The following is a 15,796-nucleotide window of genomic DNA, read 5'->3' on the forward strand; positions in this document are numbered from 1 at the left end:
CAAGGCAAGAGAGAGGTTTTTAGCACGCCTCATACATTTACATACCCAGCTTTGTAAGTTCTCCTGTATCCTGGCAGGCACCACAGTAGTTACAGTCCATTTGTTTGAAACTGCCCCCCTCCTCCTGCTGGTCCCTCCTCTGGATGGCATGATATATTTGTGTATGGGAAAATCGTGGCTCAGACATGTAACCTGTAGCAGAATAATTACCTCATGGAAATGACAATGAAGACAGGCAAACATAAATGCTCCAAAGCCACCTGTTGGAGATGAAAAAGTAAAATTGCACGGTAGGAAATTACACCCTTTGAAAGTTGTTTCTACTGCATATCTCACCACAAACCATTGCCCCAATTACAATTTTAATAATTAACAACAGTTTCAAGCTGTTTAATTACAGCAACCATTCTTCCTTTAGTGCTACATAATAACTCTAGTGTCAGGCAGGTATGAATCATCAGAAAAAAAAAGACTGCTGCTGCTGAACTTGTCAGAACACGGGGAAAAGCTGGATCCACCCCTTTTCCTGCCACCCAGGGAATTACAGGAATATCAAACAGTGTCCAACTTTTCTCCAAACTGGTGCCAGATTACATATCCCACTCACCAACTTGCCCAACTTCTTTCCTCAAAGACCGCCCATCACAGGTGTGTTTCCTTTCGAGAAAGGATGATATAAACAACAGAGGAAAGGTTTTTAATGCACAAACAATACAACTGTAAAACCATTAATGGGTTTTACAATCTACTAGCGAAGTTATTCTATGAGGCAGTTTGAAATATTCAAAGCACCAGGGAGGTGCCAGTTAAAGTATATAATAGAGAACAATTGCTCAGTAGGCCTTCAACAAGCAACAGTTCATTTGCACTCTGTAATTTGGCTCTACTTGCTGGGTTGAGTAGGTGATTAGGAACACTCTATATACTGTGCAGAGTCAAAATACTCCTTTTGCCACATCATTCAGTTTTAATGTCCTCACTTTATTGTAGCTGTTACCAACATCAAGTATTTAAACAATAGTATTTACCCAAACTGGACATGACGTGACCCTACCCCTCTTTTTCTTGAGAGTTCACAGGAGTATTATTAAGGAGTTGGCATTTTGTGAAAACAAAAATGCAAAGCACCGTTTCAGTAATGGCACAAGGGGCTCTATAACAAAGCTGCATGCTGTTCTTGTTAAAGGTGATTACCCATATGTGCTGGTATTAATTCAACCAGTGGTTTAATCTGTAGTATTTTCATCTGCAGGCCCTCTAAGTTTGAGCACAGCATACATCATAATGCACACACACACCTTGTGACAACACTCTTGATCCATCAGTAACTTCTAATGAAGAAGCAGAACTACAAATCTGCGATGGCATACGGCACCAAACATCAGTTACAGTATTACATCAACGGAAGGTCAAAAAAAGCCACTAATCTAACCCCTTTATTTATTAAGTAAAGACAGACCAGACTTGCATAAAATGCTCTTTTATGCAACATTTATTATCTTGCCTCAACCAGTGTTTCTAACACTACATTGGTTTTTGTAAACAACACTTGCTTATAGTATGCACTTGCATATATTTAAAACTGACATATCACAATACTACAGTAAAAAAAGTGTCCTTACTGCTGAGAAGTTGAGCTGTCAGCATTTGAAAAAAAATGCACCTAGCTTTAATTTTTGCATGTGAAACAATAAATTCTTACCAAATTAACAATCAGAAAACTAAATCAAAGACACATACATTATTCACATATATCATGAGGAATTTATTATTCATAGAGATGCATTGGTTTACAATAATGGTAAATCTATAGTATCTACTCTTACAAGCTCAGTTAGAGCAAATTTCAATGTTGATGGAAGAGGTGAAAAAGACCAACAAGTATAAAGACGCTATGTGTTCCTTTGATCATTTGATTATACCTTAAATACAAATATATCAGATCATGTTGGCAGTGAACATTTTCATTTTTAAAGCAACATTTTTTTTTTTATTCCTCTACAAATTTTTATATACTATGACTACTAAAATAAAATCAGGTAGTGTGGCCCCAGCATAGCATTAAGTAGCTATAAAGAGTAGGACTATCATTGTGAAGTGCTTACTTCAGCCCCTTTCAGACATGAACCATTAACCTGACGGCATTTTAACATGTCAGCTTCATCTTCGTGTGAGCATCTTGGTCACTTTTCTGTTGTAGTCACCACTGCAGTCTAGGTTGGACCTAATAACATTTACGCATTACTTTGAACACAGTGGAAGGTTGAATTCATTCAGTCATATTAATGTTTAGGAATGCACAATTAATCAAGATAGCAGTGGTAATGGAACTAGAAACCATTTATCAACTGTTATTAAACAACTAAAATTTAAAAAAGGAATGCACTATTAACTCCCAGACAGAAAAAAAAAAAAAAAAAAAACGTGAGCGACATGGCGGGATTACATGGTATTGTGCAAACAAGTGAAACATGCAAAGCCAAAGATGACTACAAGCTCTGCCCAGCAAAACTAGCATGTCATAAGTCTGCCGCAAGCATGCACAGTCATTGTGGTTGGGGGTGACTGTTGAAAAGTAGTCAAATAGTTTCTAGAGAAAACAGAGTGATATTTTTGCTGAAAATGGCCCTATACAATAAACAAGGCCATTTTTATATGCCTAGCTTTTTTCCTAATGAAAAATAAGACACACACACACACACACACACACTGCTTGTAATGAGTAAAGAGAACTAAACATTCCATAGGTGTGTTTGCACTTCACTTGAGTCAATAATAACACTGCCACCAACGCATATTGAATATTAGTGAATATTGCACACACGCACTCACTCAAGTCACCGTCAGGTACTGTATGTGCGAGTGAAGCCATGAAGATGATTAACACATGAAAGTGACCCAGATCTGAATGACTGATAAAGCCAGCAATTTTTTTTATCCCATGTCTGAAAGGGGCTCATCAATTTTCCCTTTCCTTTGGCTTCTCTGCTCATTATGGTCCTTTTCTGTACAGATATATATAATTTTTTTTTTTTTTTAAAAAGAAGAAGATTAAGAAGAAGAATCACAGACAGACAGTTTCACAAATGTTGTTTGTGATCTCATTTAACTGTACAAAAAAACACTTGAGAACTAGATTAAAAAACAAAAAAATAAGAGACGCTGATAAATACAGAAAGAAAAAAATAACGGAAAAAGATTCCCAAGAACAGAGTGTTTGGTTACGTAGATGAAGCTGAAGTTGTTTTTCTTTTTTTATCTTTTTTTTTTTAATACAAAGTCATACTGGCAGCCTTGCCATTGAGAAGTTGGACTTCAAAGTCAGAGGGAAGGCACACGGTCAAGATGAAGGCTGGGCCTCTCCGGGCTACCGTTGTCATCGTCTCTGTTCATCTCTGGGCTGTGGCCGTGCTCGTCTGTGCTCTCTGGAGATTCATAGGGATAATTTTCGCTTATCTCCTCATCCTCCTGCTCTTCTTTAATGCTGGTTTGGTAAACACGGAGAACGAAAATGTGATCAGACTTTAAATAGTAGGTAATTCAAATGCACTGAAGAGTTCAGTGAATAGGGACACTTACAAAGCCTGTGGTGGGGACTGTGTTGCACTGCTGTCACTTTGGTATCCAGATCCATTAGCGAGAGCTCCATTCATCTGCTCCTGGAGAACATGAGGCAAGGAGTGCAATGGGATGCTGCCCATAGAAGCTGGGTTGTATAGAGAGTTGTTGCATTCTAGACCACCACCCTGAAAAAAGTAATACTGTCAGAGGTATATTTATAGCACTGCTTAAACACATATACTATGTTAGGATAATTCATTCATCAAGCTACAACATACAATTGAAGTGTGTATATCAACATCTTTTTATTTGTAATACAATATACACAAACAACAAGATAATTAACATTTCTCTGTTACCTGAAGGGCAGATCCAGCTAGGCTTGTACGGTTCTGGGCGTTCTTCAGCAGAGATCTATTAGCATATAAATACAAGAGCAAATTATTACATTCGAGTATGAATACTTAAATGGTCTAAAACTATATTCATACTTCTGTCCTGGAATTTTACTGAAGGCAAATGTTGTTGAATGTGTAAATTCCCTCTAATATTCGTAAAAGTGTATTTGTTTGCAGAAGCTGTGTGCATGGAGCTGACTTAAGAGGGATTCATAAATGCAAGCTTATCTTAAACACCCATTTTTAACTGAAATAGCAACAGTAACTAAGGGTGATAGTGTTAAGTTACATTTCCCTCAATCTGAAGGAACTACGAGTACTGCCAAAATATACAATGGTGCTCCAGGTCTGTTTACTTAGCAAAATCCACACTACCTAAGGGTTTGAGTCATCTTTGCAAGACGATGCAATCAGAAACATGTCTCGTAACAGTTTTGATAAACTACAGATTTTGGTTTATTATTATTGAATTCATGTAAAAGTACAAGTTCTTGTGAACGGCAAAAAGCAGGCCATTTATTTTTGCTCACAAAACACATGGGTCTGAGTGAAATGTTGTGTAAAACAACATTTTGTTCATATTTTATTTAACACAATTTAGATTTTCTCCTTTGTTGTTGTTGGGTATTTTTTTAGCATTTAATCATTTAACATCTGTAATTCAAACCCCCCAGTTTTTTTTCCATTTTTATCATAGCATACTTCCAAGCCTTTAAAACTCCATGACCTGTTGACAGTAAATACTCTTTACTTGTGAGGTAAAGCTACAAGGTCAAGTTCCTTGATGCCAAGCGTCTGACTTCTAGTAACATCTGAAAGGGCACAGCCGTCACGTCTAAAGTGTACATACCCGTTACCAGCAGCTTTCTGGGGCCGCCTCCTGTGAAACTCAATCTCATCTACTGTCCACACGGCTCCCTTCACGTTCTCCAAACGTACAAAGCATTTATGGAGACTGAGATTATGTCTGACTGCATTCTGCAAGATATAAGAAAATCACACATTTAGGAACTCCACACTTCAAGTAAGGAATTAGCTTCTTATCCTGTTTCAAATTGAAATATTTAATGACATTTAATATACAGTATATAAATATCAATACCTTCCAAGTAGCTGCATTACGCCTGAAATATGCAAAGTTTCTTGTGAACCAGTTGTAGATTTCATTTAACGTCAGCTGATTGCGAGGTGATTCAAATATAGCCTGAAAGAGATAGAACGTGTAAGAGAGGCTCCAAATAACAGAAAATATGTAGTGATCTGCTTTACGTGGCTGAAAACAGTTCCACATTACCTGTCTTATGAGAGAGGCGTAAGTAAATGGAGGCCTAACTTCTGTGCTCAAGTAGAACTCCTTATTATCAATTATATCTGTGTAAAGACATTAACAAGCCATATTTACACATATGCACAATAAAAGTGAAACATATAACAAATATTTCCAATTATATCTTAGTAGAAGCATATTTCAGCACTTTTGCCCCATGAAAACATTATTAATTAAAAGCTGTGACTTATGGACTCACAGTTACCTTGGCTTACAGAGCGGCTGTATCGCCTCCTTACAGGGGTTCCAGTGAACATGCTATTGGGAGTGAGAACTGAGGGGGATTCGGAGAGTGGTGTCAAGGGTGTGGATGGTGCCGTGGCACTCTGAGAAATGCTCATAGGAGGAGGGCCTTTGGGCAATGTTGCCTGGGAGAAAGATGCATTAGACACCAGATTAACCTGAAGAAAAAAAAAAAAGAACAGAAAACAAAGCAGTTAAGTCAGCAAAATGTTGGTGTAACTACAAGCAAAACACTATTTATTTTAATTGAAGGAAACAGCTGTGGCAGGTTCTTACAGGCTGTGCTGCAGGTTTGGGTTCAGAGGATTTCAGATGAGCCATCATAGCCTGCAGTCGTTCTTTGTCCTTCTTCAGCTGTGTTAAAACGAAAGGCAAAAATAGAAGTTTATGGATGGTTAATTCTGTGTTACATGACAATGTGAAGTTTGGTGTGGAAACTACTTCTTTCCTGGCCTCCTGAGAGGTGTAAATATAAAACCCTGGTGTGAAAACACACCACAACTGCAAAAATTTTCACATACACTTTTAGAGTTAAAAAAAAATGACTCAACACAACACTAATCATCATAGTTGCATTCAATTTTTTAAAGTTAGAGAGGGAAAGGGAAAACGAAGCAACAAAATCTAAAAGTATAAGGTAAAAGAAAACATATTGTACCTGCAGTTCTAGCTGCTGAACCACCTGCATCTGTACACGACATTGTGCTGTACTCTTGTCATCCAGTGTGTGTTCACTGTTTAGATGTCTGCAAACAAGAAAATTCAAAATCATGACATGCTTCAGGGAAACAATGTCCTGCACAAACAGGAGGGAGCAAAACAAAACAATGCTAAAGTATGCTTCTTTAATGCAGCAAAAAAAGCACTCACTGCTCCTCACCAAAACATTAAATATTCTATATCATTACTTATATAATAACTTTATTATTTATTGCAATGGCACATCCTTGTATATCCAAGTATGTATGAATGAACGCCAGTTTAGAGGAATGTTAGATTTCAACACTCACTTGAGAAATGCCTGAAAGTCCCCAAAGACCGTCTCACAGCCAGGCCATTTACACATCCCATTTCCATACAGAGGATGGCTGTTCTGTGTATTTTCATCCAGCGGACCACTGCAAAACACATAATGCAACAGAGTGAGTGCACTGAAAGCTAGATACAAATAAACGAAAAAACAACTAACGATTAGACAAGACTGGAAATTTCAAAAGCACCTGTCTTTCCTCTTCAGAAGAGTTTGATGACCATTGGTGGTAGATTGTTGACTGGAAGACTCTCTGGTGTCTCCACCAGCTGACAGGATGCTACCATTCTCACAGCCTAAAAGTGCACACGTACACTATAGATAAATTGTTGTACGATACAGTGGGATATTACTGCATTCTACGGAGAAAAATTTCCTCAAGATGATTAAGATCACGATAAAATCACTGTTTACTTAAAACCTAACATTCTGGCAACCACTAGCAAAAACCAACCATTTTAACTGAAAAACAATCTGTTTAGGTGTTTGAGCTCTGCAGTAAATGAATCTGCAACAGGGAGTGTTAGACACATACCTGGGGCTGTAGCTGGGCTGGTAGGAAGCACAGACAGCAGGCCTTGCCTCTGCAGGTTGAGGAGGTGCTGCTGCTGCACCTGAAGGAGCTGCTGCTGGATGGCAATCTGCTGGGCTGTCAGCTGTGACAGAACATCAGTCAATGAACTCTTTATCTGTTGCAATATTGCATTGCCAAATGAACTCTTTCTACTGATCATTTGCATTGAAATGGGCAAACTGAAATACAACAAATTTGAGCAAGAACAAACCCACACTTGCTGCCTTGTGGACTCAGACAAGCGTAACTTTATCTTACGATTTTCTATTAAGAGCCAACAGAAAGTACATATTGTGAGCGGCAATGGATAATGGCGATCGTGGCTCAAGAGTTGGGAGTTCGCCTTGTAATCGGAAGGTTGCCGGTTCGAGCCCCGGCTTGGACAGTCTCGGTCGCTGTGTCCTTGGGCAAGACACTTCACCTGTTGCCTACTGGTGGTGGTCAGAGGGCCCGGTGGCGCCAGTGTTCGGCAGCCTCGCCTCTGTCAGTGCGCCCCAGGGTGGCTGTGGCTACAATGTAGCTTGCCATCACCAGTGTGTGAATGTGTGCGTGAATGGGTGGATGACTGGATATGTAAAGCGCTTTGGGGTCCTTAGGGACTGTTAAAGCGCTATATAAATACAGGCCATTTACCATAAAGGATTTTAGGACAGACTGATGATGCCTTGCTGCTATACAAATACATGCACACAAGCTGTGTGGCTTTTGACTGTAAATGGGACACACAAACACACTTGCTGGTACGAGAGTGTGTACTCAAGTCCACAAGGCTTTCAAGTGTAAATACTGGAAAAGAGCAACGTATACTTTCTGAAGATGTGACGTACGTAAAACATATAATCCTGATATATCCTGAGGAGAAACAGTATACAGCAGCCTTTAAACTAATTGGGAGTCATAAAAATCTTTCACAGCTTATAAAACATCAGATATAACCTCAATCTGCTGCTGTTACAGCCTAGCTTTAGTGCTGTTTTATACATCAGTTACAATCTACAAACACAGAGCTAGAACTTGTAAAAGTATTATTCCAGGTAAAACAATATGAGCTCTAGGTAGTACCAAAGATGATAATTTAGAATTAGTTGGTATAGTTAGTACTAAAAGCACTACTGAAATGAACAAACCTTCTCCCTAATGTTGATATCTATACACAGTGGTCTCTATAGCAGATAAAAAATAACGCTTAACAAATAAATCTTACCTCTTGACTAACAATCCCAGCATTCTTCTGCTGCAGCAGCTGTATATTAAGCTGCTCTTGCTGATTCTTGAAGACCTCTTGAATTTGTTGCTGCAGACATGTTGATACAACTGGAGTTAACCTCACAAATGAATTGTGCTCAGTGTAGAAGTGGAAAAATATTAAGCATACATTACCTGGTGTAACATGAGTGCTTTCTGTTGCTGGAGCAAGGCTTGAAGCTGTTGGGGACTGAGGACTTGTTGTTGTGATGTCTGCTGCAGCTGCTGTGGAGCCTCTGCTGGTGGGGTCATCATGGACAATGACACTGGAACCTTCATCAAAGACAAAATAGAAAGGTTAAAGTCTATACATGGGACACAAAAAAGAAAAACATGAGGAAATCAAGTCTGTGAAGGACACACTGCTGCAGTGACAGGCAAGTATAATAATACACAAAGGCTGTATGTTTTCTATGGTTGTGCATACATGCTACAACAAATCTATGCAAGTTCTAACCATCTGTGCACTTACATGTAAACAAAAAAGTTTATTTTTTTTGGCCATATGTGTATTTTTCCATCCGACTTCTTCACAAGACTGTGTGCTGCTCAAACAAAGCATGTCTGTTTAGCATCACCCGACTGCTTGGCCAATCCACATATAAAGCAATTTTCTTGTATTATCTGAAGTTAACGCTTTGTAGCAGAAAACTGGCCACTAAAGGGACATTCGCATACTGTCAAACCTACTGTTGTGCATGACTGCATCTCTAATTGGTTTATTTTTTTCCATCAATCTGCTAACTCTTTTTTACTATTTACAAGTTACTTTGTCCATAAAACCTCAAATAATAGTGGAAAAATATGACACATTCCTAAAATCCAAGCTGACATTTTCACATGCATTGTCTGCAATGCAAAGATAATTCATTTTTGGTATCATGTATGATTAAAAAAAAGGCATGATAGTGCAAATGAGAGAGGCTGTATTCCACAGTTCTTAAATGAATTGGATGTCAATTACAATGCCTAAATCATTTTTTTAAATCAATCAAAACCAATTTGTCACCAAACAACTGGAGCTACACACACACCTTGATCAAATTAAAAAAAATATTTATAGTTACTCACAGTACGAGTATTGTTTGTTATTCCCACAACCGTGGTCAGTCTCTGGGAAATGGTTTAACAATCATTTCAGCTAAAAATGCACCAAACAAAAACAACGGCAGCACTGGATGGCTTAGGGGAATTAGAACTCCATCAAAACAACAACAACAACCAGTACCACAAAAACAACAACAACAACAACATCCTGTGCTAGGCATGCAGCAATTACCACACCCTCCCCCTCACTGTCAAGCCTCACAGCTCAGGGGATGTTTACAGTAAACATAAACAGAGTAATCAAAATTGCACAGAGATATAAATAATGAATAAAAAAGCATACAGAGCCTGTTTACGAAAACAGAACTTGAGATTCGTATTTTAATTAAGGTCTGAACCACAAACAAACATTTCTCTCCAAGGCAGAGTCTGTTTTGAATCGGGTAAACAAACTGACAGTGAATTTCACAGAGGCTTTGGGCTAACAATAACAGATGACTGCCTCTTAGTTTGTCCTTTCTTATGAAACTCAATGCTGCAGAGGTGGCCATCAAAGCAATGAAAACAGGTCTATCCCATAGACAGAGCCAGTTGGCCCCTCTATTTTTCTGTGGACACCATCAACACAACAACAGCCTTTGCCTAATCCCTGTTGCCATGGTAGCCAGCAAGTCCAAACATCTTCTGTTGTTGTTATTGTTGAAAGTCATACCAGTGAGCAACTGAGTGTAAACACAGATCTGTTCCCGCAAGACTGGTCTTGTGAACTCTGAGATGACTGACAGCAAATAGAAATGCTGAAAAGTTGCTGAAAAACAAACACAATATGCCTCCCTTTATGAGATGTATTGCTTACTAAAATGTCCTAATGGATGTGGCTCAAAAAAGGAAACTCAAATGAATTCAAGTTTAATAAAAACAAAAAAAGGTTTAACACATGCATAGACATACAGACACAATTTAACTAAGCACTAAGCACCACAATTTTATAGAACAATTCTTTTTTAAAAATTAGTTCAACAAAACTGATAATCTCCATTGAAACGTTTATCTGGGCACTGAAAAAAGAAAAATATTGCTCAGCAACAAGGCTCTGCCTCACAATCTAACACAGTCTCTCTAACCTACATGATGTGAGCATGAACAAAACTAACAATGCAATACTGATCCCTCTGCCAAGCAGGAGTTATGCTCTCCTTTCCCATTCTAAATCTCAGCACCAGCTCCCCCATCCTTGTGCTCCCCTTCAGAATAAACATAAAATACTGCAGATTGCAGAAACAGAGACAAATAAAACAAGACGGTCAGGGTTTAGGTTTACGTGCTAAAAAGGCAAAACAAAGAACCTCAAATTATCATACAGCAATAAGCTGTGCACAGAGTTCGATGGCATCATCTACCTGGTATGTCCAAATGAGTGTGTGCCGCTTGGATACCAGGCTAGTTATACATAAAATCAAATCCAGAATAAATATTCACGCGTTGTGAAGAAAACACATCTGCTTCAATTACAGGACAAATTTGTAACATTGTGGACAAACATCTTGACACATCCCCAATACAACTCCATGGTTTTGTAACAGAGTAACACATACGCACTGAAGAGAGAAAACATTTAAGCATTTCTGAACAGAATGTAACTTGCTTCAGGGCAGCAACAAACAAATGATTATCTCTTAATCAAGATTCTAAAGCCTTTAGTGGCATCTCCATGTCATTTGCTTGTTAGAATAAAATAGAATAGAATAGAATAGAATAGAATAGCCCTTTATTGTCATTGTACATGTACAACGAAATTTTGGTCTAACAGTGCAATATCCAAAGATATTTATCCAGACCAACCCATTAGCTGGTGACCTATATGTTGTTTGGTATATTTATTGATTACATATATCTGAAAAAGTTGCTTGGGGAAAACAGTTGGAAATAGTGTAATTATCAGGTCAGTTACATATTAAAGCAGCACTGACTTTAATTAACATACTCCCAGACCTGTCTGCAGCACATGTAGCAAAGTTACAGATTAATCTGTAAATCACATTGCAAACATATAAACAAAGAAAATAAATTAAATAAATTAGTGGATAATTCTGATCCATTAATATTGTCTGTAGATAGATAGATAGATAGATAGATAGATAGATAGATAGATAGATAGATAGATAGATAGATAGATAGATAGATAGTGATTCTGATGTGTTGAACAAATGCAGCTGAGAGTGACTGACCCTGGGTGCCTCTGGAGGAGGAGTTTGGCTACTCCTCAGTCGACATTCATTCTCAGTATGATTCCCGTTCTCTGTCTGATTTGTTTGAATGGTGTGGCTTGTTGGATCTGACCGAGACTCATGCATCTGGACTTCTATGACCTGTAAAAGAAAACGAGTGTAAATGGGGAAAAAAAAAATATGAACCATTATAACACGTTTAGGAGGGCAGACAAGGTGAATGCAACTGTCTGGACACCTTTGGCAAAGCTAGTACTTCACAAGATGATAAGAAGCCCATTCTTCAAGATAACTTAAGCAGTATTCAGTAGTCTTTAAAATTACCATGCTAGAGAAACTCAACTTCTACCAAAGTCAAAAAGTACTTTGTTACAGCCCTACCCTGCAATACAAACACGCTCTTCTACAAGGGAGAGAGAAGGACGGTAGGTCTATTTGTTGAATAACTGAGTGCTGCCATGACTACTGTAAACACAGGGGCCCTGGGTTCGTGTTTATGTGCAAACATATCTTCCTTCTGGAACAATTTACCATTAACCAGGTGGTGCGATAAACGGCTGTGGCAGGTAGTACAATGCACAAGTAGGCTTTTATGTATACAGCTTGGGAGTGTTTGAGTCAAAAGCCAAGCAGCATAAACAAAGATAAATAAAGTAGGCAAACAACTATAAGCAGATGGAAAGCTACACAGAAAACCCGAAATGAAACAGACCACGGAGCTTCAAGGATAAAGCCATTATTTTCAGCAATACCCACAGCCACATGTTCAAGTCTGTTTAATCTGTTAATCAAATCAATCAGTTAGGCACGACTGAATGTCAATGTCAACATTTTGGAAACATCTGACAGACAATCTGATAAGATTACATACACTCAGATAAAGTTGTGAACAAAATAGTAGCAACACCTTGCTTAGAAAAAAAAAATCTTTGAAAACGTGGGGGGTTCGTAGAATGGAAAGCTATGTCTAACAGTGGTGATGTGTCATTCACTGACGAGTCAAAACTTGCTGGTAAAAAGTAGGTAATTCCTACAATTTATAACATTAAACATAACTGATTAAAACAGACAGCTGTTGATGAGACATCCACAGTTTGCTTTTGCTTTCAGGATTAGCTCTGTAGACAGAGGGCAGTGCTTCCAGTCAAAGCTTTTTTTTTTTTAAAAAAACGAGGTTGGGGGGTTGCTCTTAGTTTTAAAATCCAGGCCGAATATAGTGTGATTTCCTCACAAGTTTTGTTATGCATGCAACAAAACAGAATTGCATCCAACTGTGCTGTAGTGCCAGCATTTTTGAGATGGACTGAACAGCAAGTGCTTTCATTTTTACTGGTCTTGCCTCAAAGGCAACTTTCTAGTAATGGAAACCAATACTATTTTTTTTAAATGTAAGCAAAGACTGCAAATAGGCTTTTCATAAAGAAGTAAATCCTGTACATGAATATATTTTGACTAATTCCATGGATGAACTACTATGTCATATCAGTAAAAGTCAGTAACTAAAGCTGAATAATATACTCTTTAACTGTTAACTTATGTAAGAGTGATACTGAGAAAGCTATATGATACCCACATTTTCTCAGAATTATGTTTAGTACACTCCTGTGAGAAATCTATAAAAGACACATGCATGTGCTTAAAAAATGAGAGAGAAAAAAGACAGTGCCGAGTTTTGATTTTGTAGTGGATTTGAATCTGGGTGGAACTGGGTGGTAGTCCTTTACATATTGATCTTACTTTCTAAAGTGACTTTTCTTTTAATCTTCATGCTAAACCTGGGGTAGATTTTATAAGCCTAAAAACTGAACCTTGCTGTGTGGTGCAGAAACTTAGTTTCCTCTCAGACCAGTCGAATGAATTGCAATTTGCAGAAAGGTTAATGTGGATTTTTATCCACTTATGCCAGAAAAACGTTGCTAGCATCAGCTTCAGATCAACAAAAACAAACAGTAGATTTTAACTTAGTATTGTTACTTAAAATGAATTACAAGGCGCCTAAATCTAACCCATTACATTTTACATGTACCAGCTGAACCAGTTGCTAAGCCTAGGTTTCAGTTTGCTTTCGTCTACGAGGCACGACTGCTCATCTTAAGTATAAGCATTCAAAGCGATAAGCTGGTCTGTGCAAGACATACGACTGCAATCTGTTTTAATAATATAGTCATTCCACATTTAACAAGCTGAGGTTGTATTGTCTGAAGTTAACTCAGCGTCACGCCTAAGTACATCCAGAGCGCAGTGCACAGCCGAAAATTTCAACACCCACCCAACACCTAAAATCTCAGCTTAAAAGGACAAATGAACGTTATCTGATACAGACATTATTTTGTTAATTAAAGCAATGTAATTATCAATGAGAACGGAATCGATATCCGTTAACACCAACCACTGCAATCTGAGATTTCCGTTAAGGACTTGAGCCATAAGCTAATATAAAACACGCACCCGGAGAAAACGGGAGGTTAGAAAGTCTGATTTGTTAACTATACACATGACCTAGCCTTATCTAATAACAATAAATAACAGGCAGGAAAACGGCCAACACTGCGGGAAGCATTTTCGTTCAAAGTAGCTGCTACAACAAAAGCTAACAGCAGTCTTGACGCTAGCTTGCAAGAAACGTTTCTGTCTCTCCTCTTCGTTTCGCTCCCCACGCTAATATAATAATACATGTAATATTACATTTTGTGTTCATTTAATGGGTGAACGCGCTAGGGTGAATTAACGCTTACTCACAGAATTATGTACACGCGGATAGTCTTTGACTCGGGGTGGTGTCTGAAGCAGATCCCTCGGAGCAGTGCCTTCCTCGGTACCGAGCTAGCCACAAGTTGCTAACAGAGGGCGTGGCCTAGGTAAAAGTAAACAATGGTGACGTCAGGTTCACACGCGGACTGTTTGAGAGCGGCTTAAATTTTGACGCATTTTATCAGGAAACAAAATCATATTTTCTTGTCCATAGAAGAAGTAGTCATCATCCCAAAGGACAGGTACACGGCCTATTTATAAAAATGTGAATATTTTAAATAAAATAACAAAAAAATAAATAACCCACTCTTCGAATATTATCCAAAAAACAAACAAAAAAAAAAAAAATCGAAAGCTTATCAACGTTTGCTTGTATGCACTCATTTTAAAGTCTGCATAGGTGGCTTGAAGTTTCAATCAACAGAAATCACTTCTACTGTATCAGAATTTAAAGGATGTTTTTAAAATACCGTTTTAAACCGGATTAGTAATAATCATTTTATTACCGTAGTATATGTGACAGGATGTGTTACTTTATTTAGTTTTTAACCATTGGCATGCACTGAGGTTAGTCTAGTGCAGAAGGCGCTATCTCCACTTTCGCTGTTGAAGGTCGGTTCGCCATATATTACTTTAGTACGTTCTAAACGTCGATTAATGCAAAAATCTGGCTCAGTACTTTTGGCAGAGCTGTTAATATGGACCTTACGGGTGATAAAACTCCGCAAGGCTTAATGATAATCACAACAAAAACGCCAAATCTTCAGCAAAGACTACTAGAGTTAAGAGATGAAAATGAACCCTTCTATTTGTATACCCGTGCTTTTATGTGACCGCAAGAGGGCGATATTTTACCTGTGGATGGCATGAAATCGAATCCATAAGTACATTTGATTTTTGTTTCTTAAGAAACCGACAGCCACGTTACAAAATAAAAAATAAATAAACGAAGTAGTTTATCATTCCCACCCCCATTCGCTGTACCGTAGGGTGTAGGATTACCCTGCATATATTACAGTACCTTAAATGCCCAGGCAGAGATCTTTGGCAAGAAGAAGGGAAGACACATCTAAAACATGACCTTTTCTGGGACTCCTGTTGACAGTGTTTTTCTATTATGACAGCACCTAAAAGTCCAGTATATTCTTTTATATTCAGTTTAATTAAATTATAGCAGAAAAGTTTTAATAAAAGGAAAGAAAAAAAACATGAAAGTTGAAACATTTTTATTTCTTTTAAACATGTGTAAAACTAATGGAGAATCATACAGTTTCGATATGCAGAAAACAGAGGACTTTAACAATGTAAACTGCTGATGAACACAAGGCACCATCCAAGATCAACAATCAGTTACAAGGTCTGAGATCTGCAGTGAGCAGTCAGCTGTACATG

The 15,796-nt window shown here is 38.1% G+C and overlaps 1 protein-coding gene across 3 annotated transcripts; it reads right to left on the reverse strand.

Annotated features, from left to right (window-relative positions):
• Positions 1-1,476: 1,476 nt before the first annotated feature.
• LOC116310940 (forkhead box protein P1-B-like) lies at positions 1,477-14,520 on the reverse strand. 3 transcript variants are annotated; one of them, XM_031727896.2, is made up of 16 exons: positions 14,393-14,520; positions 11,654-11,794; positions 8,514-8,651; positions 8,338-8,427; positions 7,095-7,215; positions 6,750-6,855; positions 6,540-6,647; positions 6,188-6,275; positions 5,806-5,883; positions 5,492-5,687; positions 5,254-5,330; positions 5,062-5,163; positions 4,810-4,937; positions 3,921-3,975; positions 3,580-3,746; positions 1,477-3,484 (listed from the first exon to the last, which is right to left on the reverse strand). In XM_031727896.2, the coding sequence occupies exons 2-16, from the start codon at positions 11,777-11,779 to the stop codon at positions 3,322-3,324; spliced, it is 1,743 nt and encodes a 580-aa protein (XP_031583756.1). In that variant the 5' UTR covers positions 11,780-11,794; positions 14,393-14,520; the 3' UTR covers positions 1,477-3,321. The 3 variants fall into 3 exon arrangements, with proteins under 3 accessions (XP_031583756.1, XP_039460748.1, XP_039460749.1); XM_039604814.1 differs by lacking the exon at positions 14,393-14,520 and adding an exon at positions 11,892-12,023; XM_039604815.1 differs by lacking the exons at positions 11,654-11,794; positions 14,393-14,520 and adding an exon at positions 10,451-10,904.
• Positions 14,521-15,796: the final 1,276 nt, after the last annotated feature.

The sequence above is a fragment of the Oreochromis aureus genome, linkage group 20 (genome assembly GCF_013358895.1).
Source record: "Oreochromis aureus strain Israel breed Guangdong linkage group 20, ZZ_aureus, whole genome shotgun sequence".
NCBI lineage: Eukaryota > Metazoa > Chordata > Actinopteri > Cichliformes > Cichlidae > Oreochromis > Oreochromis aureus.

Coding starts and splice junctions, on each gene's coding strand:
- LOC116310940 (XM_039604814.1), bottom strand. CDS start 11,933: ATGGGCTTCTTATCATCTTGTGAAGTACTAGCTTTGCCAAAG. Junction 11,795..11,891: donor AAGTACTAGCTTTGCCAAAG/GTGTCCAGACAG, acceptor TTTCTTTTACAG/GTCATAGAAGTCCAGATGCA. Junction 3,485..3,579: donor CAGTCCCCACCACAGGCTTT/GTAAGTGTCCCT, acceptor TTACCAAACCAG/CATTAAAGAAGAGCAGGAGG.